Below are 26954 nucleotides of genomic sequence, written 5' to 3' on the forward strand. Positions count from 1 at the left end.
TAAGCTTGACCTGTTTCTTTTTCGTGTTTACAGTTGAACAAGGTTGCTCATATTGACATTGAGTGATTATGCTATTGAGATTTTATTATTTCAGTTATTATTGTTATTACTTTGAGTATTACTATATCGTGATTGAAAACGTTTTCAAATATGTCAGTAATTGAGGGTGCGCCTTATAATCCGGTGCGCCTTATAGTGTGGAAAATACGGTACCTGAGAGTGAATGTCTGGACTCTTAAAAAAAAATAAAAATAGAACCATGTCTTTGTAATTGCTTATAGTAAGATTCTAGCACCTGACACAATCAAATGCTCTGATTATAATATGGCCTAAATGTTAAAATTAGAAATTATGGCCGTGAAATGAAATGAAAAATGGACAGTATGAGACGGTGGTGGTCAAAGACTGAAAACTGATCAGAGCTGTCCCTCAACTGATTGTAACAGGGAAGTTGAGTAAGCCGCCATAATGAGCTCCATTGTGGTGTGTGTGTGTGTGTTAGAGTGTGCGCATATGTGTGTACGTGTCCTTTGACCCCTCCATGGATAATTAAGGACACATTTTTGCCTAGTTTGTCTTCGGTGTGGTTTCGGGGGGCTTAGGTGCATGTGTGCGAGTGAATGCACCCTAATGTCCCCCGTGGAGTTCCTTGTCCACGCTGACCCCCATTTGTCTAAAACTAGTGCTTCTGGGCTGATTGGCCGTATCGCTTTCACTCACGTACGCACACATGCACGCACATGTTGAGGCCCAACCCTTGTGAAGGTGCGTCCTTGGGGACTCGTGGTGAAAATGTATTCTCGTTTGTGCGTATGTGTGTGCGCGTCTGCTTTTGCTCAGCTGTTTCCTGCCGGGAGCCGGCGAAGGCCTCTCTCTTACCCCGACCCCGTTTCGAGACGCTTTTTCCACGACGGAATGACCCGGTGTGAAATCCTGGTTGCCGACCATGTCATCCGGAGGGAGGGAAAAGTGACGGCAAAATGGATGGCACTAAAATATGATCCTCTCACCGCCAAAAAGTACGCCCATCGTTAGAACAAAACAACATGCTGAAACGTTTCCGATGCCTTTCGGTGTTTGGGTACTTTGGATTTGGCGTTTAAGAGTTAAAAAGTTCAAGCACGATTTCTTTTAACCCCTGTGGAAACAATATGCAAATTATACACTCGGTATTTTTTTACAAATTTTGTAAATGCTTTTAAAGGCGTCATAATTCAAGTTATTATTGAATATTTTCTTCAACCACTCAATTTGGTCAACAGTTCTTTCCATACACCCACATAAAATTGGAAAATTGTATGGGCTGTCTTTGTAGCCTGTGAAGTGACAATGACACTTTAAATGGTCTTTACCGCCACCTACTGTCTTGAAGTGAAACACAAGTCAACAAAGACGTTTCAGTTTGCTGACATAGTTTGACCGCCGCCCATTGGAATGTTGCAAAAATTGCAGGAAAATCTATGTCACAAAGCTTATTAAAATGCATCTCAAAAATTGTGATTATAATTTTGGTCCAAAATGTGGAAATTTATTATTTTTACACACAAAATCTCGCACGTCAAGCTGCAATCACATACTGTAGAAATGTCAGAATTGTTGCATTTTGAAATTTGACATATTTTAGTCATCTGCTGGAAATCACCAGAACCCATCAGCTCCCTAGTGTTTTTTTTTCATTGATTCTTCAATGATATCATTAAAAAAATCTGAGGATTTCCCATAATTTGTAACATAATGCCACAAAGGTTCATTTAAATAAACAATGACATGATGATTATTTTTTATTTTTGTAAATGTTGCTAATTTCCTGCATGAGGCTACAGTGATTTATGATTTTTGGAAGCCATTTATAAAACTAAAAAAAAAGTTAAATAAATAAATAAGATAAGCTGCAGGGCTCAAATTATGAGAAAAAGTTGAAGCTTAGAGTCTGAAATTTATGATACTCAGCAGGACATGAGCACAATTCAAAGAAATTAGCAAGAAATTAGGATTTTATCGAAATTGTGGCACACTCCTGGACATGTGATAATTATGTGGTGATTCCATGTTGAAATTTGACATGTTGTCACAATCTGGCTGAAATTTCAGCTCCTTACCGTCTTCTTTCAATACTTTCCTCGTATGCATGTATAGAACACTGCGCATGGATTAAAAACACTTTGAGGGGAGTGTGAGATTTTTACAGGATTTTTCTTTTCAAATTGAGAACAAAATAATTAGAACAACAAAGCACCTTATCGCTAAATTGCGTGATGGTGATTTGGGTTTAAAATCGTTCCGCATTTATTTTGATATCATATGAAATCGTCAAATAAATTACACCTAGAGACGCAAAGTATCTCCATACTTGGATGGCACAACATTGTGTTCAGATTTTTAGCGTTTGACTTCAACTAAACAATAATCAGCCACTCGCCCGTCTGCCATTGTCGCTGATAATTGTTATTGTTGTGTTTGTCCCGAAAATGTCTCGACATGAAACCGGTCCGTGGCGCGCAGACTGAAAATGCGCCTTAGTAAATGATTACAAACCCCGCCTCGTCCGCTTTACAAGACAGGATCAATGCTGGGGTTCCTGACAGGATAAAGACTGTCTACCTTAGATACACATCGGCCAATCAAGAAACACGGACGCAAACACTAACCACGGCTGTTATCTTTCGTCTTTGTCCAGCCGGCCGTCTCTTATCACACTTAACAGCTTGTTGCGTAGTTACACAGGAATTCAGAGTATTAAAGTGACATTTATGAAACCTTGCAAAAGACTTCAAACAATTGCCTGTTTGAAGTCTTTTGCGCCGTTCTGCTTGACGCCAAGCTAATAAAAATAAAAAAAAAAGTTTATAGGCACTTCTGTTTTCTAGAAAGATCAATGCGGTTTTGATTTATTTGGGTCCTAAATTTCTGTTAGTTGTGTAATCAAAAGGTGGCTTGCGACATTTAAAAATATGATGTTTTTGCAGTAAATAGCTTCAGAAAAAAATGAATTATTAAATTAACATTTTATAATCGTTGTCTTTTAATCACCGTGATATACAGTACAACTAGTTTGATGGTTACTTTACACTATTAAATTTGTTTAAAAAAAAAAAGTGCCGTATTTTCAGAGGATGAAACACATCGGCAAAACTTGAACAAAATCTACATTTTCTCGTGGGTAAGCCGCACTGGACTAAAGGCTGCACGTTGTAACATCAGATGTTCATGCAAAAAGATCGTATGGCGAAGATTTTTTTTTTTTTAACTGCCCGGTTCATCATGGCTTTCAAGAGCAGAACCAAAATATATTTAACACAATACCGGCACACTTTGAACATTAGAATACTGCAACAACACAACAGTAACATGCCTGGTTATGTTTTATAGCAAAGAGTGCCCCCTTTCGTCAGGTGAAAATAGCAGTTGAACTTAAAATCACTACTTTGATAGTCTTCTGTCTCCATTTGCTTACTTGGATATGGCTCCCTGATGGCAAGGAAAAAAAACTGTCACACTGGGCTATAAGCTTATAGTCTGAAATGTACGGTATATCCTCCAAAAAAATAAATCCCAAAATGGAAGCGATGGCAATCTCGAACTTGTTTGGCCTGATCCTAGACTTGGACCACAAGCATAGGTCAGAACAGTGCTAAGAAAACTTTTTTCAATGATGTACCCTTCTGTAAAATATTTAGAGCCAAGTAGCCCACTACCTAGCGCAAAACATTTTAGATAGAAGAAGAAAAAGCTCAGAAGAATCTCATACACATTTTCTTCAGAAACCAGAAGTTAGCTCATGCAATATCATCCATTTTACTTTTGTCTCATCTGCCGGAAAATTAAGTTACTGATAACAATCCACAATGGCCTACATTTTGCTGAGTGGTCACTACAACCAGACATTTTCAATAGGATGTCTCGTGTTCCAATTAATTTGCTCTTAATTTGAAAAGAATCGCATTCTTTAGCTTTTAAAGCATTGAATTAGATTTCTTGATAACTGCAGGAATCCCGTTCAAATTTTAACCTTTGCGTAAACTCATTTGAGAAGCGCTGGACAAGAAGATAGAAATGACACCAACCTGCACCAAACGCAAAGAAGAAGCTCTTGTCCGTGTTCTCTTCCAGGAGCGCTTTCACCCTTTTGCCCATCCGCTCATTTCTCTTGTAGATGAGCTCCTGCCTGAAGTAGCTGTCGATTTCCTGGGCAGTCACCTGCTCGCTTGGCGGCAGCGTTACGTTATTGAAGTTCGGGACCTGCAATGAACAAGATGTTTTTTTTTTTTTTAAGATACAAGTGTAGCAAAATCGATAACATTGCAATCACTTTTAAAACGAAGCATGTGATCATTATATTAAGCTCAGAAAATTGAATCGCAACCCCAGCAGGAGATTTGGGGGGGGGGTCGTCACGGAGGAGGTTTAGCGGGATGGAAAGGTTAGGTAGAGGGGTTAAGGGTTACTACAAAAGGTCAAGGGCCGTGTCATTGCAACACTCCATGGGGTGGAAGGGTCAAAATGACTTTTATTCGAATAACGAGAGGGAAAGCAGCTGAGGGTAATATCCCAACAAAGATCCTTCATCTGCACCATTTTTTTTTTTTTTGGCTGATGAACCTCCGCTACATAAAAAAAATGAATTAACAGATATATAAGAAAATTGAAAGTTTGACGAACCTGTGAGGTGTCATGATTGAAGATGATGGAGTTGAGGTCTCCACAGTTGTAGTGTCTGATGAGGTCTTCCGTCGTGTACGGGACCTGAAGGCTACCGGCCCTTAAAGACTCCTGCTGGAGTAAAGTCTGGTTGAGGGCGAAGATCACCTAAAATGAAAGAAAGGTGAATGATCGGTTTAGCTAGTTTACTCACAAAGATTTTTTTGAATGAGAGATCCCACATATTCGATTAAAATCGTTCTCTATGTTTTTCAGTGATGTATGTACACTCTGTGAAATATGTTTTAGTACCCCTTAAATCCTTTTTTGGGTTAAAAAAATGTAAACAATGCCATTAGTGTTCGATTTGTTCAACCCTTTCAAACTTCTATTGTATTGTTCCACCAAAAAAACAAACAAAAAAAACAACCTAAAGTGTCCTTTTTTGGATCATAGAATAAATCTGTTATAAAAAACAAAAAACTCAATTATTAATAAATATTTTTCCATAAAGAAATTATTATTAATATATATATATATATATATATATATATATATATATATATATATATATATATATATATATATATATATATATATATATATATATATATATATATATACACACACACAATATATACACACACAAACAATAAGTGTCATACCTTTTCTCAAACAGAAATAATTATAAATAAATATTGGTCCAAAAATATTCGACTTAAAGTGTCCTCTTTTGGGATCATAGTAGAGATGTGTTCACAAAAATAAACCCTTAACCTGACAGGTAACGAGAGGTGGCACATGACAAGTTGGGTCAAACCATTCTAGTATGGGGAGGATCAAAGTTTTTACAATAATGAAACTGAACACTTTTTTTTATGAACTCATATTTTTCTGAAACAATTCATTAATTCAATACTGTTTTTAAAGGGACCGTGCGTAAGATTTAAACCGTTTTTTCACTACTGACAGCAGAAGGTGCTGCAGGTGCTGCATTTATCATTGTCCGTAGCTATAACAAACATGGCCGTCTCTGAGAAGTACCACCCCCATGTAATATAATTCAATAATAAATAGACCTATGATTATATTTAAATAATCATTAATAACACATTCATTTGCAAGTTTTTCAAATTTACAATCATCTAAATTATCCCTTTTTAACTAAAAACGGTCAAAATCTTGAACCGTCCCTTTAAAGGATTTTTGCATGTTTTATTTAAAATCTCGTGCGATCAACTGGTCAATCGTGATCGCCTCTGAACACGCGTGCTATAAGATGACAAAAATAAGCGTTAGAATAATTCATACATTTTCTTTTCAAAGTGTTCTATGTAACTCCACTAGCTTAAATACGGTATATACTGTATATGTAAATGGTAAATACGGTATATGTAGAATATGAATCAAGTAGCAAAATCTGTTTTAATTTCTTTCTGGACGACGGCCATTTTGCTACTTGCCATCGACGGTTGTTGGGGTTTCGTGGGAGTGACCAATCACGGCTCAGCTTGCAAATATCACATGACCGAACACGGCTAGCAGAACCGGTGATAGTGATAGGTGAGGGTCAAGCATCTCGAGAACTACGCACCAAGGCGATGAGAACGCCTGGCAAGAAGACTCGCTAACACCCTCATAAACCCCGAAGATTTACTTCGCAACTTCTCAAGACGACCGAGACGGTTCGTCCCGCCAGCGCCTTCGCGCTCCATCGCGGCGGAGATTCCGCTTTTGTGCGAGCGTGAAATGGTCCAGCGTTTGGCGAGAGGACCCCGGGAAGGCGCGCACCCAATTTCCGCGCCCCGGCCCCCCGTCTCGGAAGCCGCCGCTCACCTCCGCGCACGCTCTCTGATCTCATCGGCGTCCAAAGAACGGCCGAGTGAAATCGGTGGGAACGTCTCTTCAAAGTGAAGACGTGTGTTGACAGCTGTGGAATTAAGTCGATGTGTCCACAATATGAATGAATGCTTATGCAATTCCCTACTCCAAGCGTCTGTTTTGTTCCCGCCCCGGCCTCCGAGGTCCCCCCGATGACACTTTTCCCTCTCGGCCGCCCCATTGAGGGAGCCTCGGTATGGCGGCGTAGAGGAGGGTAGCGTGGAGCAGATGCCTTCTTGTCAGGGGACAAAGAACCCCTCCGTCACCCTGTCCTCTCCTCTCCTTTGCGCTCGATCCAGCTTTCATCAGCCGCGCATCAAAGTGGCGCTCTGCATATGAAAAGGGCCCCCGTCTTTATGCCACGCAAATTAGCCTATCGCCACCCCTCCCCGACTTGCTTTCACAATAACAACCTCACATCTGTGCCCCGTCCGTGAAGGAAGGCCCTCATCTGCAGCGTCTCCGCTCTCTTTCTCCACTCGCCGTGCCTTTCAGCCCCTTAAATTACGGCTGTGAAGGGAGAAGGAGGGCGGCGAGTGGGGTAAAAAGGGGATTGGGGGGGGGGGCTCGGTCTCGGCCGGATAAAAAGGATGGAGGCTAAATACGGGGGGGGGGCGTTTAGAGAAGGACTGAGATGGAGAGGAAGCAAACAAACATGAAAGTGAAGACGGATACAGAATCAGAAAGAAAAGCCCCACAAATGATGTCTTTGTTTTTGCCGGTGATTCTTATTCTTGTTTTGGTGCACTCTGGGTCAGCGGGTGCACTTTCCCACTCTTTTCATCAGGTCCCCCTCCTCGTTCCTTCTTCTCATCCGCGCCCGCCCCCGGCCAGCGCCCCTCCAGCATCCACACACAGACACACCCCTCGCTGATATCAAAGCAAACGGAGCCAATGAAAGTCAATAATTGTCCATTGTCATGGAAATTGGCCCTCTTGTTGAGATTGAGTGGGGTGGGAGCGCGCATGCACAGCAAACATTATCGCACTCCGATTCCCACATGTGGAGATTTGGAGTGCTGGACGGTTCCGAAAAAAAAAAAAAAAACAAGACAAGTTGGGTCGAAACATTCCAGTATGGGTGAGGATCCGGCTTTTTACGATAATGAAATTGAATAACCTCCTGAACATAAAATGTGTTTTATTTTCAAGAAACAAAGTCAAAAATTGATTTTAAAAGGATTTTTGAATGCTTGTTTGTTTTATTTAAAATCTCAAGTACCCCCAGGGGTACTAGTACCCCCGTTTGAGAACCACTTCATTAAAGGATCTAGATTATTATATTTCTACACTTTCCACAATTAAATATATGCATACAAACGTGTGGCTGCCACGCCCCCTTTATGATGTCGCTCAACGCCACGAAACGTCCGCCCAGCCACCATCTTGACTACTTATCCCACAGGTGTCAAACTCAAGGCCCGAGGGCCAGATCCGGCCCGCCATCTAATTTTATGAGGCCCGCCAAATGCTAATATAAAATTCAAGTTTCTATCTTAAATACAAAATTTGCATGTTGTCTAACCCTAACCCTAACTTTTACAAATTCTTCAGAAACAAAAAAACGTTTTATTTGGTACCGATCCCCGTTTTGAACCGTTTTTCAAAACGAGGCAACTGTGTGACAATATGTGACAAAATGTGTGTCATAACGGCACGCCGACAGAAACTGTAAGGACAATGTACCCCATGATAAAAATGAGCTGGACACCCCTGGCTTTTCCCCACAGGGGTCACGGAATGAACGGAGCCAAAAACAGGCGTTTTCCTGACCTTAAAATGAAAACCAGCACCGATATATCACACTTATTTACACACGTTCCTCTTACTAAAGAGGAGACTGAGTTATTACAGTAAAACCTTGTCACTAATATGTAAAAATTCCAGCTAAAGGCATCCAGCTAACTCCGGCCTTCCTGTGTGGAGTTTGCATGTTGTCCCCGAGCCCGTCTGGGTTCTCTCCGGGCACTCCGGCCTCCTACCACATTCCAAAAACATACACAGCAGACGTATCGGACATAAATTGTCCTAATAGGAATGTTTGGGTGTGAGAATGGTCGTTCGTTCAGGTGTCCCACGCTTACCGCCCATAGACAGCTGGGATAGGCACCAGCAAGCCTGCGACCCTTGTGAGCGGAAGCGTCTATGAAAAAATTGATCTTGATGAATAAATAAAAAATACCAGGGTCAAAATATTGCAATTTTGTGATAGATTTTAGATAACTTTTGGAAAGTACATGACCTCGGTTCAAATTGACCCAGAAGGTCAACCATTACTATTCAAGAGAAATAAACATAACAGACAGGCATAAATCAAGTATTGCCTTTGTTACTGTACTTGATTACGATACAAAAAAAATATTAGTTTTCAACACTTTTAAGAACTAAACACACATTCGGTTGCACTGAATTATTGGAATTGCATCACACACACACACACACACACACATACACACATATATATATATATATATATATATATATATATATATATATATATATATATATATATGTACAATTTTATTCAAATTCTGATTAATCGACAAAATAATCGATGGATCAATCGATCGATGGATAATGAGAGCCCTACCTTTTTTTTTTTTGGTATAGTGATAGTTTCTATAACAGCGTGGTGATGGTGATTTTAAAGTAGGATTTCAAATCCCCTTTCAAAAGTAAGTATTGAGCTGCATGGTTTGTTGGAAGCTTAGTTCTACCATTTCTGTCCATATGTTCTTAGCTCACAGTCTCCTAAACCCCAAGACCAGTTTTTCAGTCCCTAAATAATCTATCAATCATTCTCGTGTCGGCGGTTTCTCCTCTGATGATATCGCGGGAGAATATGCGGTTGGCCGTGAGCTTTCGCTCCTCGTTTATTACCCTTTGCAGACGGACGACGGCGTCAAGAGAAGCGAATGTCCATGGCTGCTCCAAGTTTCATTCAGCAGCTTTTTAAGCGACTGCGCATTCACAGGCATAAATCTCTCAACGCGGCGCGAGCGGGCTTTCGCTTTTACGCCGAAACCTCAGCTTTTAAACGCTCGCCGCATATAAACACACACACTTGTCTGTTTAGGTTAGCCGTACTGTTTCCACACTTTATCCTACATCCTTTTTTAATCTTCCTGCCTCGCCTCCCCCCTCGACTCTCACCAACACGTCGGCGCGATGATTTCATCCCCCCCCCCCTCCCCCCCCCCCACTTTGATGGAGCACGTTGCCTCTCCTCCCTCTCCCATGCCTCTTTCCATCCATCTCTCCCTCCCCTTCTCTACGCTTTGATCCTAAACATCCCCTCTATCAGCCGGCTCTCTTAAAGACGTGACCCCTGCATTCCTCGGGTCACTAATGACCTCCTCGCCGTGTTCGCGTGTGTGTATATTTGTGTGTGTGTACACCTGCGTGAGATTAGCTCTTTGCCCCATGTGTAGATGGAGTACGATTGTGTATATGTTGCCGTGTGCGGATGTATGTCTTTTTAAATGCTTGGGGATTATTGCTGCCCCCTGCAAAGACAAAGGTGGACCTTTTTTGGATTAATTAACTTTCCACCGGGGGGGGGGGGGGGGGGTGAACGGAGAAGGTAACACTGCTGTGAATCTAAAAGACAAAATATTGAAAATTGACCACATAACTTATAACTTCAGCAAACGTTATGTAGGTTGTGCAAAAGTAGTTCTGTAGATAAGATATGGACAAACTTGTGCTCAATAGAATAGAATAGAATAGAATAGAATAGAATAGAATAGAATAGAATAGAATGCCTTCAAGGGAGGCTCAGTGGGTGAATGGTTAGTTTGAGTTCAGTGTCCTGAGTTCAAATCCATCTTGCTCCCGCCTTCCTGTGTGGAGTTTGCATGTTCTCCCCGAGCCTGTGTGGGTTTTCTCCAGACACTCTGGCGTTCTCCCACACTCAAAAAAAATGGCATGGCAGGTGTATTGGACATTCAAATGGTTCTAGGAGTAATAATGGTTGTTTGTCTCTGTGTGTCCAGCAATTGGCCAGCAACCGGTTCAGGGTGTCCCCCGCCTACTGCCTACTGTGGGTGAATGTAATTTTTTTTCTTCTTTTTTCGAAAATTTGACGAATTCTGTGAATCTGAAAAATTAATGAAATGGCTGGAATGATATGAAATTGGAATCCTTTGCATTAATGTTGAGGGAAGAGTGAAAAAGGTAGACGGAGAATTTTGTGATGGGGGGATTTTAATCACCACGGGAAACCGTGAATTTTTGTACTGAGAAAAATAGAAGCACACATGGCATGATTTTTTGGAATATGTTGAAGTTAGAATGGTGAGAATCGGTCAAAAAATGTGAACGCAGTAGCGTGTCAATTAAGTGAGTAAACGATAATAAATATGAAGGCATTTAGCCTTTAAAAAATTAAATAAACAATGAGTTGGCCATATTAGGGAACACCAGGCCAGACTTGGTTATGAATGATATTATTCATAGCATCAGCCTTTCAACTATTTTTGGTTTCTGAAACCCAGCCTCTGAAGCATCAAAAACGGGGTGTTGTTCGGGTGTTCAAATGTTAATAAACCATTTCCTGGATTTGTGCGCGTGGCTTTTAAAATAACTAAATGCTCCTGGAGCAGTCACTGTGTGAAGTTTCTTTGACGCTGAGCTCACAAAGAAATAGTGTGAAGCTACCCGAAACACGAGTGTGTGAATTCTAAGACGAACACTCGCACTCTTGCTATCGTACATGGAATCAAAGATCATCGGCGACAAGATCATGATCCCATCTGTTGGCAAAAAATGGGATGAAAGGGTCATGTGACTCACCTGTAGTGTCAACGAACATGAAAATCAACATCCATTTTGTCTTTGCTTGTTTTAATGAAGGTGAACATTTTAGCCGCTGTTCAAAAGTGACCCCGGGGGCCCGCAGTCAAATATACAAAACCACATTTAATAAGAAGCTAAGAGTCCTGTCATCCTTTTTACCGTGGCTTTCCCTTCATCCAAAACCTCTTTCTCTCTCTCTCTCTCCCTTTGCGTCTCTAAGTCGCTCACCCTGTAAAAACATTCTGGCGGGGTGCATTTACCTTGGTGCCCTGACGCAGCCAAAATATTTAGGCTGTCACTGGGAATCAGCCTCAACCCAAATGGCTTGGAGGTCCGCGTGTGTGTGTGTGTGTGTGCGCGCACGCATGCGTGTGTCTGTCTGTGTGTATATCGGGGTTTTGTGTTGATTGAAATGTCAATCCCTCGATCCACCCCCACAACACTATCCTTCCTCACTTGCACCCCAACAAGTTGTTTAAGGGCAACCCCCCTTCACCCCCGGGAATTTTAATGGTACATTTCTCGGGAGAAAGTGAAGGAAAAATGACGATTGGCAGGATTCTCACTTTGGGATCAGAATTCTGACTTTATTCTCAGAATTCACACTTCTTAATGAAAATTCTGACTTGAAAATGAAATGCTGAATTTAGACAGTATTTTATTCCCAGGTTTGGGAAATTAATGTAAGAATTCTGATTAGTCTTAGAATTCTGATTTTCCTCAGAATACTGACTGACTTTACAGTGAAAATTGTGACTTTTATTCGGCTTTTTATATGGGAATGTTTTCTCTTTATTTTTGGAATAGTGACAGTAACAAAACAGCAAAGAAAAATGCTGTTATGGAATTGGTTAAAAAAAGAAAGTAGTCACAATTTTCACTTTAGAGTCATATTTCTGATAAGAAATCAGTATTGGGACATTTTTGAAGTGGGGACTCTGGATATGAAAAAAATCTAACTTGAACTCATAAGTCTGAGAATATAAAACTCACCCTTAATTTTGGGGTCAAATTTTCTGTTATGAGATGCGCCAACATTTTGGTAACAAAAACTCAAAACTATAGCAAAACAGAAAAATTCGAATCTTTTTGTGAACACTTCATATATTCTTGTGTCCATATTCGTAAGTTGCATATTTATTGCGCGTTAAATTAAGCATATTTCAAATTTCCCACATTGTGAGTGGTCAGTGAACGCCTTGCCTGTGTTGTTGAATGCCTGTTTTTAAGCAGTTGTCTTTCCTATTTCTAAATACCCAAAGTTGAGCAGCATCTGTGTTTCACCAAGTTTATGATTGTGTGTACACGCCAAGCGTTTGACCGCAACTAATAAACGGGCCAAACGTTGGTTCAGTCTGCTCGCTTCTTTTATTGAAAATAATGCTGTAACAACCTCAGCTAACAGGAGTTGCTGTTAGCTACAACAGGTCAAACTAGCTCATCCTGTTACGGTAATCATTGCAAGAAAGAATATGGCCGATATTAAAATGCACATCTGTTCGTCAAAACTCAGCTGATGTGGCCGATCAATCTTCCTTGATTGGGGTAAAAATAAAAAGGCTTATATTTGGGAAATTATAATCGTCCGAATTTCTACTTTAAAGTCAGAATTCACAGAATAAAGTTAAATTAAAAGAGTTAAAAATTTGTTAAAATTCTGATATAAAAAAAAAAAACTCACTTTAACCCATTCAATGCCAGGGACGTATTTTCACATTTTTTTTTTAAGAATCCCGACATTCAATCGTAGATACTTAAGCATCAATTTAATACTTATTAGGAAATGAAAGGCCTTAATGTACTTAAGTATCTATTTAATGCTTAAATATCTGGGATTCAATTTCCAGACACCTAAAAAAAAAAACGTGAAAATACGTCTCTGGCATTGAATGAGTGAATTCTTAATTTAAAGTCAGAAATGGGGTTTTACACTGAGACTGAGATTAAAGTCAGAATTCTGAAATCAAAATAAGAACCCGGCCACTTTTATTTTTCGCTCTTCACTGGCCATAACCCTCTTTCTGATGCGATGGTTTGTGCTTTATTTTTGTTTGTTTAATGACTTTGATTGTTAGTCACGCGCACCAAAAATGTTGAAAGAGCCACTTTTTGGCCGGAGAGAACACTCTTCTGACGTCTTAGACTAAACAACCGAGGACGGACAAGTTAATGACAGGGATACTAATAGTTATGGCTCGGCTCATACTGTGGTCTCCTGATATAGAACTGAGGTCTCCGTTCATATTGGGATTATGGTTTAACCGTGGTGTGAAAATTCGGAATGAAAATGACGGTTTAACAATCACAGAGCGGCGGTACCGATCATCACGATATAGGGAGTGATCAACCACAGAAGTGAATTTATTTTTTTTACGATTTTCATGTTTGTCTATATTAGAGCAGCGAGACACTGCATGTGCTCACAAAGCCGTCAGTAAATAAAAATTCGACTAAAGTATAAATAGTATGCACAAAGCTTTAAAAAGGATGTCATATTAATCATTTTATTGACGATTATATGTATTATGCGGCCCCGCGAGACTAAAGGAAGCATTCGGGTTAATATTGCATTTGTGGAATATGGATTAAGCGAAAATCCAACCTCTCAGAGGGCGGCCATTTTGCCACTTACCGTCGGCTGAAAATGGTCATTTGATGTTTGCAAGCTGAACTGTGATTGGTTGTTAACTGAGCAACTGTGATATCGTTTGAGTATGACCCAATAGAGGAACACTGGGATCATTTGCATCATTCGAGGAATGATAAGGGAAGAGTGAAAAAGGTGGATGGATTTTGGATTGTGAAAAATTGGGAATTTTCGTGACGTGCAATATTTTGGCATGTTGAAAATTATGAATAGAATATTTTGACGTTTTGACTGGAACAATTTTAATCCTGGGGCGAATTTTGACCCAACTTTGGCTTATTGATGTTTTTGATGTGTGATATCAAACAAAAAGCATACAAAAAAAAATATATATTGCATAGATTGTCAAATCATGACTTTCAATCTTCCACGCTGCTCTTCCTTCTACTTAAATGCTTTCAAATGGGAGGTCAAACGGTACACCATACAAAATTTAGCCCATGTCGGTCTCATTTACTGCCATTCAACAAACCTTACCAGTTTTGTACATATTGAAAACTCGTTTTATCATGCATTTCCCCAAAATTTTCCATTAATCCTTTCAACAGCAACTCGCAAACTTTTTGTGTTGACACCCCAAAGACACCAAGTGGCACTAGCAGTCAACTTATATTTTCAAGCCTTTCAATGATATTGATGATTGGCTTAGCCTGGACCTCCATAATGCAAAAGTCTTCAAAAGTCATAATACTATAATTAGGACATAATACTATAAATATAAATGATATATTTTATATATATAATATTCCAATTTCAATTTCCTAACCTCATAAATTGACAGTGTTTAATATATTTCTACAATTTTTGTGTGTGTATATATATATATATATATATATATATATATATATATATATATATATATATATATATATATATATATATATATATATATATATATATATATATATATATATATATATATATATATAATATATATAAACAGGTTTATTTATTGCCTAATTCACATGCTAAAATCCAATTTAGAGTTGAGACGTTGGAAAAAATCGTTTTGTCTTCAACTACGCAGCCCAAATTCATGAGTGTGATAAACAGAATAATCATGAGCTAAAATAAATACAGGCACATTTTGAAAAATTATGCACTTGGGTTTAAATATGCAAAGGCAAAACTATTTTGAGATATTTGCATATCTTAAATTGGAGGTATTTGCGTATCTGAAATTTCACAAGTTTGGAATTATAGTTATTTGAGATTTTATTGGCTAAAAATAGTTTTGAAAAACCGTCATCAGTTATATAATAACATATTATAAAACTGAAATGTGTGCCTTTTAAATTTTTATGCCTCATAAAATTTGTTCTTATTTTTCTGTGCTTTTTCTACAACTGCACTATTTAATTGGTATTACACTGCAAAGGCAAGATTTTTTTTTTTTTTTTTTTTTTAATGACAGTACAAAAAGCACTCCCCAAAATAAATGTGCAAACTTTGGCTCTTCAGAACAGATAGGGCGACAGCGATAATCATAGCACAAATCCGGACAGCAAAAACCACTGGGCCACACTTGGAAGTGAAGCGCCTGCTCGGCACACCAAACCTAATCGACGACGCGCACGCAGCAAAACACGTCAGTGCAACATGCGTACAAGCATGTTCAATCAGCTTGCTCCATAAAAAAAAAAAAAAATACACACACAGTTTTACCACTGACCACAACTTCTCAACCGCACATGAGCAAAATGGGAAAAACACCCAAAAATGTTGAATTTGTCTGGTTGAGCAAAAATGTGAATGCACCAGACAAAAGTGTTGTTAACAAACCTACAAAATGTAATTAATAGAATAAACAATCAAGTATATAGTAAACACAATGAATCCCCTCCACATCAAATCCATTCTGGAGTTGGGATCATCAAGGCGAAATCGTTGTAAATGGTAATTAGCTAACGCGTGCAAAACCCCAGGTAAAAACATCTTATTCGTATATACATTTTGAAAATTAGTAACAAAATAGTATAGTAAATACTACTTAGGTACAATATACATGTATATTATTAAAAAAACATAAATAAAAAATATATAAGGGAAAAAATTACAATTTATTTTTGGAGTGACATTAGTGTATATATATAAATATATATATATATATATATATATATATATAAAATTAAAAAACATAAAAAATATTTAAGGGAAAAAATGACATTTTATTTTTGGAGTGACGTTAGTGTTTCCATTGAGATATTTTTACTTTTTTTTTTGTGGCTTTTGCACATCGTTATTAATCTGTGGGGGGGGGACCAAGGTAAATACAGAGCAAAACACAGAGAATGGCAAAAACAATCGGGGCAAAAGGCGCAAAATCCCAGTTCCAACAGGAAGTCTGGTGACCCTAAACTAGCTAGCTTGCTAGCTAAAAGATCGCCACCTAATTTTGGTGGAAATGTGCCGAATTATACCTATGGAAATTGAAATTCTCCATGTTGCCACTGATGCGAATAAAGGCGCTCGAGTTTCGAGTTAACCCTAACCCCCATTTGAATCATAGCCATAGTCCGGAAAAAAAAAAAAAAACACACAAAAAAAGTTTAGGCTAATGCATACCTAGTGCTAAACGGTCTGATGCTATCTTTGGGAAGTTACAATTTTATGTTTGGCTTTTACAGCTTCTTCGCAAGAACTTAAGCATGTATTTAAACAAAGCAATTTATTTTTGTCTAGTCAGCTTTTTTGTCTGCCAAGCTAGCCAATTAATAATAGATAAGCAGTCCAGCGCAACTTTGCTGTTATGGTTAAAAACTATCACCTAGATGGAAGACATTCCCGTTGATGCTAAAGTCGACTGTTGCTTTCACTCTTCAAGATATGTAACACTGAGCAAACATTTCCCTGTCTGGTCCAAACATCTGTGGGGATGCAACAAAATGCCTCCTGTGTGGTGCGCCCATGTGAAATTCCACAAAAACCACCAAAAATGTGCACTGAACACATAGGAGGTTTATGGTTAGCTTAGTTCAAATACCATAGTGGAGCTAAACATATTTACATACACTCACACCACTGCGTAATTTCATGGGAGCCAAGAGAAGAGCTGCAGAAACGATTCGGACTTTACAGTAGACGAAAAATTTAATGAAAATGAAATTTTCACTGTTTGCGATTAGCACGAAAAATAGAAATAAAACTACAAACACTTCTTGGCGGTGATGTATTTTTACATGTTTTTTAGGAGTCTATTCTATACATTCATTTTTTTTTTCCAAAGTGTTGGCAAAAGAAGGCTGTAAAAATGGCTGATGAATTACATACTTAATAATTTAAGTACTGAAAGTACTAAAGTCATTGATTACTTTGGGTACTAAAAGTACTCAGCTGATGATTACTTTAGGTACAGAGGCACTAAAGTAGTCAACTATTTTAGGTATTCAATTATTAAGGTAATCGATTACTTTAGGTAAATAAAGTATCTAAAGTAAATGATTATTACAATATATAAAATGATTATTTTAATTGTAAGTTGATTGCTTCAAGTAAAAAAAAAAAGAATTAAAGTAATTGATTACTTTAGGTACTAAAAGTACCAATCAATTACTTAAGTTTCTGAAGTATTGAATTAGCTTAGGTATTCCAGTATTAAGATAATTGATTACTTTTGGTAAATAAAGTAAATAATGTAACTGATTACATCAAAGTATAAAATTATTATTTTACTAATTATTATTTGAATAATAGGTTATCTTAAATAATAATTATAATGAAAGTAATTGATTACGTTATTGAATGAAGTGGTTATTTTAATATTTAATTATCTAAAGTACTGAAATAATTGATTTAGGCACTAAAAATACCAAACTAAATGATTACTTTTTGTACTAAAGTATCCAATTAATTTGGTGTTCAATTTAAACGATTTCTTTATGCTTTAAGTCATATAATTGGTTCGTTTAACGTATGAAATTATTTTTAATACGTATGAAATTATTTTTAATACTTAATTCCCTTGAGCCACTGATGACACAATTAAAAAAAAATTAATACAAATATATATATATATATATATATATATATATATATATATTTGTATACATTTTTTTTTAATTGTGAATGAATTCATGACTTAAAAAAAAACAATCCAAACAGATTCACATAGGCACACTTTGAGCCAAACGCTTGAAAAATTAAAATAATAATTATAATAATAATATTTATGATAATAATAATCATAATAATAAGTAACTGAGATTGAATGGCTAGACTCTTAAAAATAAAAAACATACGGTATATGTAAAATACGGTATATGTCTTCAGGATTGACTGAGTTAATGATTAAGTGCACCAACCAAAAAACAACGACCGAATTATGAAAAAAACAACGAGGAACAAAACGCAGGAGACAATATTTCGTATTTTCTCACATCTCCACACAAACGAAAAGAAACCAGGTGAGTTTGCACAAGGCAGCAGAAACTGTTAAAGCCCTGTGCCGGTGGCTCGCCGACAACTTTTGGCCGGGGCTCCCCGGGCTCGAGTCCAGCGAGGTTTGGCTCATTACCGCTAAGTGCTGAAGAAGCTGGATTGAAACCAGACCAGCAACAAACACGGTCAGTATGGAGCGCTCCGAGCAGACATTTCGATATTTCGACCGCATGTCAGGTTAGCGCTCATTTGAAAAACTAAAGCCTGTCAAAAAAACAATCCTCCGCCGGAATATTTTTCTGACATTTGTGGAAGCTATTTATCCCAGAAGCAAAACAGCTTCGGTTTGTGGCTTGATTTGCTCGGTGCATTTAAATTTCACGTTAACCAGAAGCGGATGAGATACTTTGCGACCGCTTTTCTTTTGTTTCCATGTCATCGTTTATCCTATCCTATTTTGTCAAGGCATCCTGATTTCCAGTGTTTATTTATTCCGCTTGTACAAAAAAAAAAAATAAGAATAGAATAATAATAGAAAAATATAGCAGAACGCTACTCATCTAATACACCATTGTACAGTCAAAATAATTTCAATATTCATACAATCATTAGAGTTAGTAATAGATCAATTTTTATTATAATTTTTTTTAACAAATATTGACAAATATTAACGTTCTTAATCCCAAAGACATTTTTTACGCGTTTTTAAAGAATCCAATACATTGAAGTCTAACTGATTCTTTATATTTCTTTTTTTTTTCTCAAGTGTTTGGTTAAAAAAAATGTCTGGTACTAATCAATTACCTAAATAATTACTTTTATGATTTACTAGGTTTATTAAAAGTAGGGGTTCGTGAAAAAACAAAAAACAAACAATCGAAACAGATTCACATGTTTTTAAAAAATTAAATAGACCCCAATCAAAATCAATCCACGATCAAATAACGTATTATTCCTGAGGCCGGGAGGGAAAGTCGACCAAGTGGGGTATGTCAGCTTCAAAAATAGTTTGACTAAAAATAGCTCCACTAAAACCATGTTTGAACTACTGTTTTCTACATGGATCATGTTGCAACCCCATAAATATCTGGGACTGAAATGTAGGTCTCTTAAACACGTCTTAGAGATTGAATTTGTTAAAACGATTGAATTAGTTAAAACGGTGTTAAACGGTTTTAAATTGAAATTTTCAATTTTCTATGTACCATATTCTATTGTAACACTGCAATTTGTGTTTTTGTTTGAAACTAAAACTGATAAAGTCGACCAAGTGGGGTAAGTAAAAATAAAAAAATAGCTAAAAAATTTAAAAATAGCTCCACTAAAACTATGTTGGTGCCACTGTTTTCTACACAAACTGTGTTGCTATAGGAAAAAAAAAAATGTATATCACAAGATGTTGCTCAGTTATAATAATAACAACAATAATAATTGAAGAAAAGTCAAGAATAAGAAGGAAAATATTATGGCATTTTATGTCATTACAACATGGAAAAGGTAGTAGTGGGTGGGGGGGGGTCTTGGTGCACCACCTAGTGGCTGAATGCCAGATGCTATTTGTGTGCCTAAAAACAGCTTACAGACAATAATAACACATGAAGCTCCAAATAATCTCTAGAGGCCTGATTTTCGCTGTTCATACTTTAACCGGAAGATGGCAGTAAAGCACGAAAAGTGCATCAAAACTAATATTTTGCGGAATTCACAAATACAATATTCCTTTCGGAAAGTAGCGTTCTAACCGTGTGCTCAGCTTTTCTTTAGGTTTATTTGTTGCCTTTTTTATCCGCAAGTAATCATTTGGCTGAGCTTTGATGACAGGAAGTATAAACTTTCCATCTTTAATTAGAGCACAAGCTCTGTTTGTCCACTGCGTCCGTAATTGCGTGCGTGTGTTTATTATTGTTTGTGTCTGGGGAGGCATGCTTGTTTGTGCACGTGTGCGTTTACGTGCACATTTTCATCTCGCTCGAGGTAATTACAGATGGGCGGGTATGTGTTAGTATACTAAGTGTTCCGTGGTTGAATTTCGGCGGCGCCCTCACAAGTTTTGCTCGGAGCGCCTGGTATCATGTCACATGACGGTGCTTGATTTCCTCCCTTCTGTTGACCAAACATTGCCATATAAGATGTCAGCCACTTCCTCTGACATTATCTGCCCATCACTCAGGATACGCGACACCGAGTTCCTCTTTTTCGATACTATGCATCCTTTTCTGAAATACTTATATTCGGTACCGGCCTATTTTAGACCCCACTTAACAGCACACACACACACGAGAGAGCGAGAGAGAGAGAGAGAGAGAGAGAGAGAGAGAGAGAGAGAGAGAGAGAGAGAGAGAGAGAGCGAGCGAGAGAGAGAGAGAGAGAGAGAGAGAGATGGTGGATAGATTATTTGGATTATTGACGACCAATCAAAGTAATCATTATAATATTTGATAACGAACAAATGATTTAGATACGTCCTAAACCTTCTATTGTAAAACTTAATTTGAGCCCGATAGGTTTAAAATTGTTCGAATGCTTGAAATTTCAGCTTCTTGGCGCCAAATAATTCCATTTCTGGAGTCCTCCATAAAAGTAGACCGAATATCCCTGTGTTGAATCCAAATAAAACGAAAATAATGTTGAGTTCATGTTTATTTTCTAACATGTTACACAACCAAAACAATAACTGAATCATAATTAATTCAGCGTATTTTTTTTGCACTATCAAATTAACATAATGAATACATTCGAATAACGGGATTGAAATCAAAGCATGCTTTTTTTTGACTTATTCAAAAAGAGAGACTAATCCGTGATTGAAATAATTGTTTGTTGCAGTCCTATACGATGCAATTGAATTCTTTTAAAATGTATTTCATTATTAATAGCACAAAATAATGGGGGTGGAATTGGATTTGCAAGTTTACACACTATTTAAATGTCATATTTTATTATATAGATAATTATTAATACTGTATCACATTTTACCCCAAAATGTAGTGTTCATATATATATATATATATATATATATATATATATATATATATATATATATCTCCAACACAAACACACTATTATATGTGTGTAGGATTTGCAAAATTATGCATGTTTTCTCCATTAATCTCTGTTGATATTTCAAAAATCAACATGCATTTTAGAAAATGTATCTCTGTAATACTTTTGGGGCGGAATGAATTCATGGAAAATCATCAAAAGAAAAATCAGATAAGCCTACAAATAAAAAAATGACATTACACGCTTCCACCTGTGCCATTTTGCAGACTAAATGTTTGTGTTGTCAGAGGACAAAGGAACCTAGTGAGGCTTTTACAAGAAGTTAACAGTAAACAAACCCACCACCCTGAATTTGGCATTTCTGCCGAGCAAACTGCAGAAATCCATACAGTTTATACGTGATACTGTGTAAATAAATGTTTGTTTGTGTTGAAATTGAGCGGGGGACAAACTCTTCGTACGTGTTTGCTTTGCGATTAGTGCGGATTTTCCTTCCAGTGCGTGTCCACTTTTGCAACTCAAGCATGTTTTGAATTTTTTTTCTGTGTATTACTGTAAATGTCCCCCATGTTAGTGTCGATGTCTCGTGTCTGATCGAAATGAGATGCGGCATTTAGGAAAATGGCCTTGAGTTGACTACATAAACTCAATCTTCCCAAGGGCAAAAATCTGCCATTGGATTTGACATTTAAATAGAAAAACCTTCCAATGTACAATAATTAAAAGCGACCCCATTTATTTAAATGCAAATCAATGCCTGTTATAACGTCGGATTCATTACAAAGGTCATTTCAAAGTGTTTGGCACCCATCAGTTTTCTATTGTTGTGCAAGTAAAGATTTTTACAAGCTAAGTGACAAAGACCACGGGTCATTGTTATGGCAAAGCAAAGGCTAATAAAAATGGAATTAGTGATGGCTGCAAACTACATGCTTCATCATATAAACAAATACCATTTAATTTTACTTGCAACACACATTTATGTAAGAAACAGGGACTGCCTTGTTTTTAATTCTGAAAAAGTAAGATGGTCACATTAAATCACTTTTAGTGGGTTCATGTTTTTAGTCATTTAGCTTGCTAACTAGCTTAGTTAGTTCATTCGTTAGCTGCTAACTAACTTAGTTAACTTGCTATCTAGCTATACAAGATAACAGGCTGCAAGTGAGTTATCTAACTTACTTAGTAAGCATTCTCACCAGGTTAGTTACTGTGCTATCTAGCAGGTTAGCACCATGGCAACTAGCATAGTTAGTTAATAGTTAGTTGCTAGCTAGCTCAGTTATCTGGTAACTACATTGGTTAGTTAGTTGCCTTGCTAACTAGCTAAATACACACCAGCCACTTAGCTAGTTACAAGTGAACTAGCTGGCTTCCTTAGTGAGCTTGCTACAACCTAAGTAGTTAGCTAGTTAGTTAGTTAGTTAGTTAGTTAGTTAGTTAGTTAGTTAGTTAGTTAGTTAGTTAGTTAGTTAACTACTCCATGGTAGTGAACTTACATTACAAAATTTTGTGGGTTAAATTTTTGCAAGCTAGCTTGTTAGTTAGCTTGCGAACTATCTTAGTCAGTTCATTAGTTAGCTATCTTAGTAAACTTCATATCTAGCTATACAAGATAACTAGCTGCAAACAAATTATCAAATAGTTAGCTTTCTCACTACCTTAGTTAACTTGCTAACTAGCAAGTTAGCAACAAGCCAACTAGCTTAGTTTGGTAGTTTGTTGCTATCCAGCTTAGTTAGCTGTTAACTAGACTGGTTACTTATGTCACTTTCTAACTTGATAGAAACTTGTTAGTCAGCTTGTTTAACTTGTTAACAAGTAGACTACATAGATTCTGGAGTGCATGGAATAATTCAGTAGGTCGTTTAACTTTTAGTGAGCGTATGGTGCTCCCATATTGCCATCACTTTGTTTAGGTCCCTGTTTCCGTTCTTTCTAACTTAGGATTTATAAATAAATATGTCCCTACGCTAAAGCTTTAAGAGGTAAGTTCATCCACTTTTTCATGTCGAAAGATTTTGCTGTGGTTTATCTCTGAGCAAACTTGCCGCTGTAAATAAAGTCGCTATCTGATCATGACAAAGGCAGAGACAATGATCTGGCCACGCCATCACGTTCTACCTAAATTCCAACGGATTTCGTTTGGCCGCATGTGCAAATTTGGGGTATTGTGCCATGGCAGACTTGAACAGGATGTGATTCTATTCAGTGAGATGTAATCAGTTTGACTGCCTGTGTGTTACAGTGAGATACTGTCATCGTGCCAGCATGGCTGTAGAGCTGCAGCACGCTCTTCCGGACACACGCATGCATGAGTTCACACGCTCAGCTATCTGCTGAGGGACACTTTGTCAGAGCGCAAAAAAAAAAGTCTTGTATTATATATTGTTGCTGAAATACTGTGAGCTAATGTTTTCCGCATAACTGAATATTATAGACTAAATCAGCTTTGATTGTGATATCAATATCTCTAAACCTGATTCGAACGCCAATAACATGCTAACCGCTAGCTCATTGCGCAGCCCTTGTTATGATACATTAGTCTCAAATTTTCGAATACCCCTAGTAATATAAACCATAACCTCGATTAGTGTTATATTTATCATAAATGTTGGTGTTTCGCTTTCTATAGCTACGAGTGAGATAAAAAGACGTTTTCAAGCTAACAGGCATAGCTTGTGTTGCTATTTAACAAGAAGGAATGACAAAGAAATGCTTCTTTAGGCTAAAGCATTGGCAAAACTGAAAGTCGTATTGTCTTAACCAAATTGAAGTACCACCTTACTATTTTACCTAAATGACCGTTGCGCAATACGTCAGGACAACAGCATAGCTAGCTGACATCTGCCCAGATTTGTACTTGGCAAATGAGCAAGAGATCTCAATTGCTCCATCACATGTGCGTTATTCGTGAATGATGCATTATTTTCAGCCAACCGACCTTGTATTACTCCTGGGTTATGAATCTGGCTTTTGTTTGGATTTCATCAGACCTTACTCTGTGAAAGATCCAAAGATGTGAAGCGTGACCTCAAGTCAGAAGCGAGCAGGTAAGATCATGACGCCTTTTTAAAGACGCAGATGGAGTCACGCCTTGTCCTCCCTAATGACTCTTCTTGAGATCCAAGATCTCTCTCTCTTTCTCATTTTTTTTAATGTGCCAATCCCTAGTAGTCATGAATAGAGCAAACGGGCTTCAAACATTCCTCATAGACCTGCATTCATCCGGGCGCCATGCACCATTACTTCCAGTGATGGCAGGAAAGAAACAACACTTTCATTAGCAGGTCTGCTCCAGTGAGACGCGGAATGTTCCGTGGCTTTCTAACAACACGGAACACAGAAAGGAGGCCTTCATGCACCCATTGTTGTCGTCAACAAGCTCACTTAGTGTAATGGGGTTGGTGGAGCTCGCTCTACAAAAGACAAGGGGCACAGTGCACGAATAAGAGCAGTCATGCTTACACAGATTAGAGATCTGAGAAAAGAGTGGATCATTTGTTGGGGTTTAAAGAGTGAGAGCTCAATGGGCCTCCTTAAATTCAGTAGACCGGTTTAAAAATACAGAGCTTGGCAATTCGTCGCCAAAGCGATAAGTCGCCGACGTTCCATCAGCGTTCCTTCCCCGAGCGCTTACGCGCTTCCGGTGAGTGTTCTATGATGGGAATCCTCATAAAAATACTAAGGTTGGGGAAAATGTTGACCAAGTTGGGTAGTCAACTTTACAAATTGGATGGATGGATGGATGGAATCCATGTCAAAGCTCTGCTAGAACCATGTTTTCCCTACCGTTTATGACATGGACCTTTAATGCAATCGTCCATATCGGTGCAATGTATACCAGGGAGAAAGATCCCAATTAAAAAAAAAAAAAAAAAAAAAAAGGGGTATATAACAGGTTTGAGATCATTACCAATTAAAAAAAATGAAATCATATGATAATATTAGAGATAGGCATACCACAACTGCACTTTAGGAAAAAAAAACAAAAACAAAACAAATGCAAAGACCGTCCATTAACTTTCTTAGTTAGCAGTCTTTTACAATATTAGCACACGGAGTTTCCCAAAATAAAATAAACTACGAGAATCCCTGACTATAAAATGTCAATACAAACAATCGATACTGGATCGGTTTAAGATGCACAAATTATAACCACTAGGGAGCAGTCAAGCACAAAACGTGCCCCAAGTTGCTCATGGTGAAGCAGAAGGAGGACGGAGAAGAAAAGAAGAAGAACAACAGGAAATGTGTAGCACATTGTAGCTAAGAAAACAGTTCCATCCACGTTTACTCATGGAATATTGTTGAAAAAACATCTGTAAGTGACTCTCAGGAGGACATTTGTACATATATCTCAAATATTAATGCATTCATGTTTGTAGAAACTGCATAGTGACATTTGGAATACCTTGCATATAATTTTATAAACACGCCTAATTTATAATCGTACGGTATGATATGAAATGCACATTACTTTTATGAGTTTGGTTTAACGCTCAATGTAATTTTCCTGTGAAAGCATAACTGAGCCTATCAAGATATTATGAATATTGCGCTTCAGTCATAGTTGGATAAAACAAAAAAACGAAGCCAAGAAAGCATAATTGTCCCTTTGGGAGTGCATTTTACTTGTCACGTTCTACCTCCAAGTCTTACAGTTGATTTGAGCTTAGAGGATTTCAAAGAAGAGATTGCCCTTTTCAACTAAACACTGAGTTGCTGGGGGTGGGGGGGGTTGTTTATTGAAATATTGAGCCGGCCGCTTGATGTGAGACGGATCTGAGGGTACGTCAAACCGCCGCTGATTAGCCGAAAACTGCCAGTGGAAGGCAGTGCCAAGTTTCGCGGTGTGTTTGCGTATTGTCAGCGTGGAGGTTATTTCAGGGACACAAGAATTCATTGTTTACTTCTCTGGAGATTTTGTGGGTTTAAATGCAATGAGCGCTGTGATTACACGGGGGTTTAAGTCAGCATGCATGGCGTGTTACTGTAACACAATTATTGGCAGAGAGGTTTATACTCGTGTAATTAGGGTTTGAGAGATTGTTAATTAGATTTACGGAATGTGTATTGACTGCAAATTGTTTTTTTTTTACTTTTTCTTTTTAGGAAAAGGCATGTGTGTTTTCTTAGCTTGCTAAGTCTCATTTATATGAAATGTAAACAGTCTTTTTTTAGGTTAGCGCTAGCTAGCACGACATGGACGACACGGATGGATTTAATCCTTGGGCGGTATTTGGTCCAATCTTTCCATCGAAAGCATTTCACATAAAAGGGAAAGTAATGAAAGAAAACACAAGAAAGCTGAAATTTCACCATGGTGGTACATGTCAAAGTTAAACTTGGCATGACTACTTGGTTAGGTGTCAAATTAGAACACAGTGAGACCCCGTGTTACGAGATTAATCCGTTCAGCGGTTGGGCTCGTAAAACGAACTCACCATATGGCGGGAAATCCAAACCTATGTTAAATAGCTTATGCGTTTAGAACCCCAGGTAAAAACATCAAAATTGTACATACATATTAAAAACTGGTACCAAAATAGTGTAGTAACTGCTACATATGTATAATATACATGTATATAATAGGCTTGTTATGCCCATA

The 26954-nt window shown here is 37.8% G+C and overlaps 1 protein-coding gene across 1 annotated transcript in view; it reads right to left on the minus strand.

The window, feature by feature from the left end:
* Positions 1-26954, minus strand: part of trabd2a (TraB domain containing 2A) — a 61516-nt gene that overhangs the window by 25876 nt on the left and 8686 nt on the right. The window contains exons 3-4 of the mRNA XM_088434881.1: positions 4660-4806; positions 4065-4239 (exon numbers count right to left, since the gene is read on the minus strand). Coding sequence (XP_088291007.1) covers positions 4065-4239; positions 4660-4806 — 322 coding nt within the window. The remainder of the gene's footprint in view (positions 1-4064; positions 4240-4659; positions 4807-26954) is intronic.

This window comes from Hippichthys cyanospilos, chromosome 15, assembly GCF_059441005.1.
Source record: "Hippichthys cyanospilos isolate Australia breed blue-spotted pipefish chromosome 15, RoL_Hcya_1.0, whole genome shotgun sequence".
Lineage (NCBI taxonomy): Eukaryota > Metazoa > Chordata > Actinopteri > Syngnathiformes > Syngnathidae > Hippichthys > Hippichthys cyanospilos.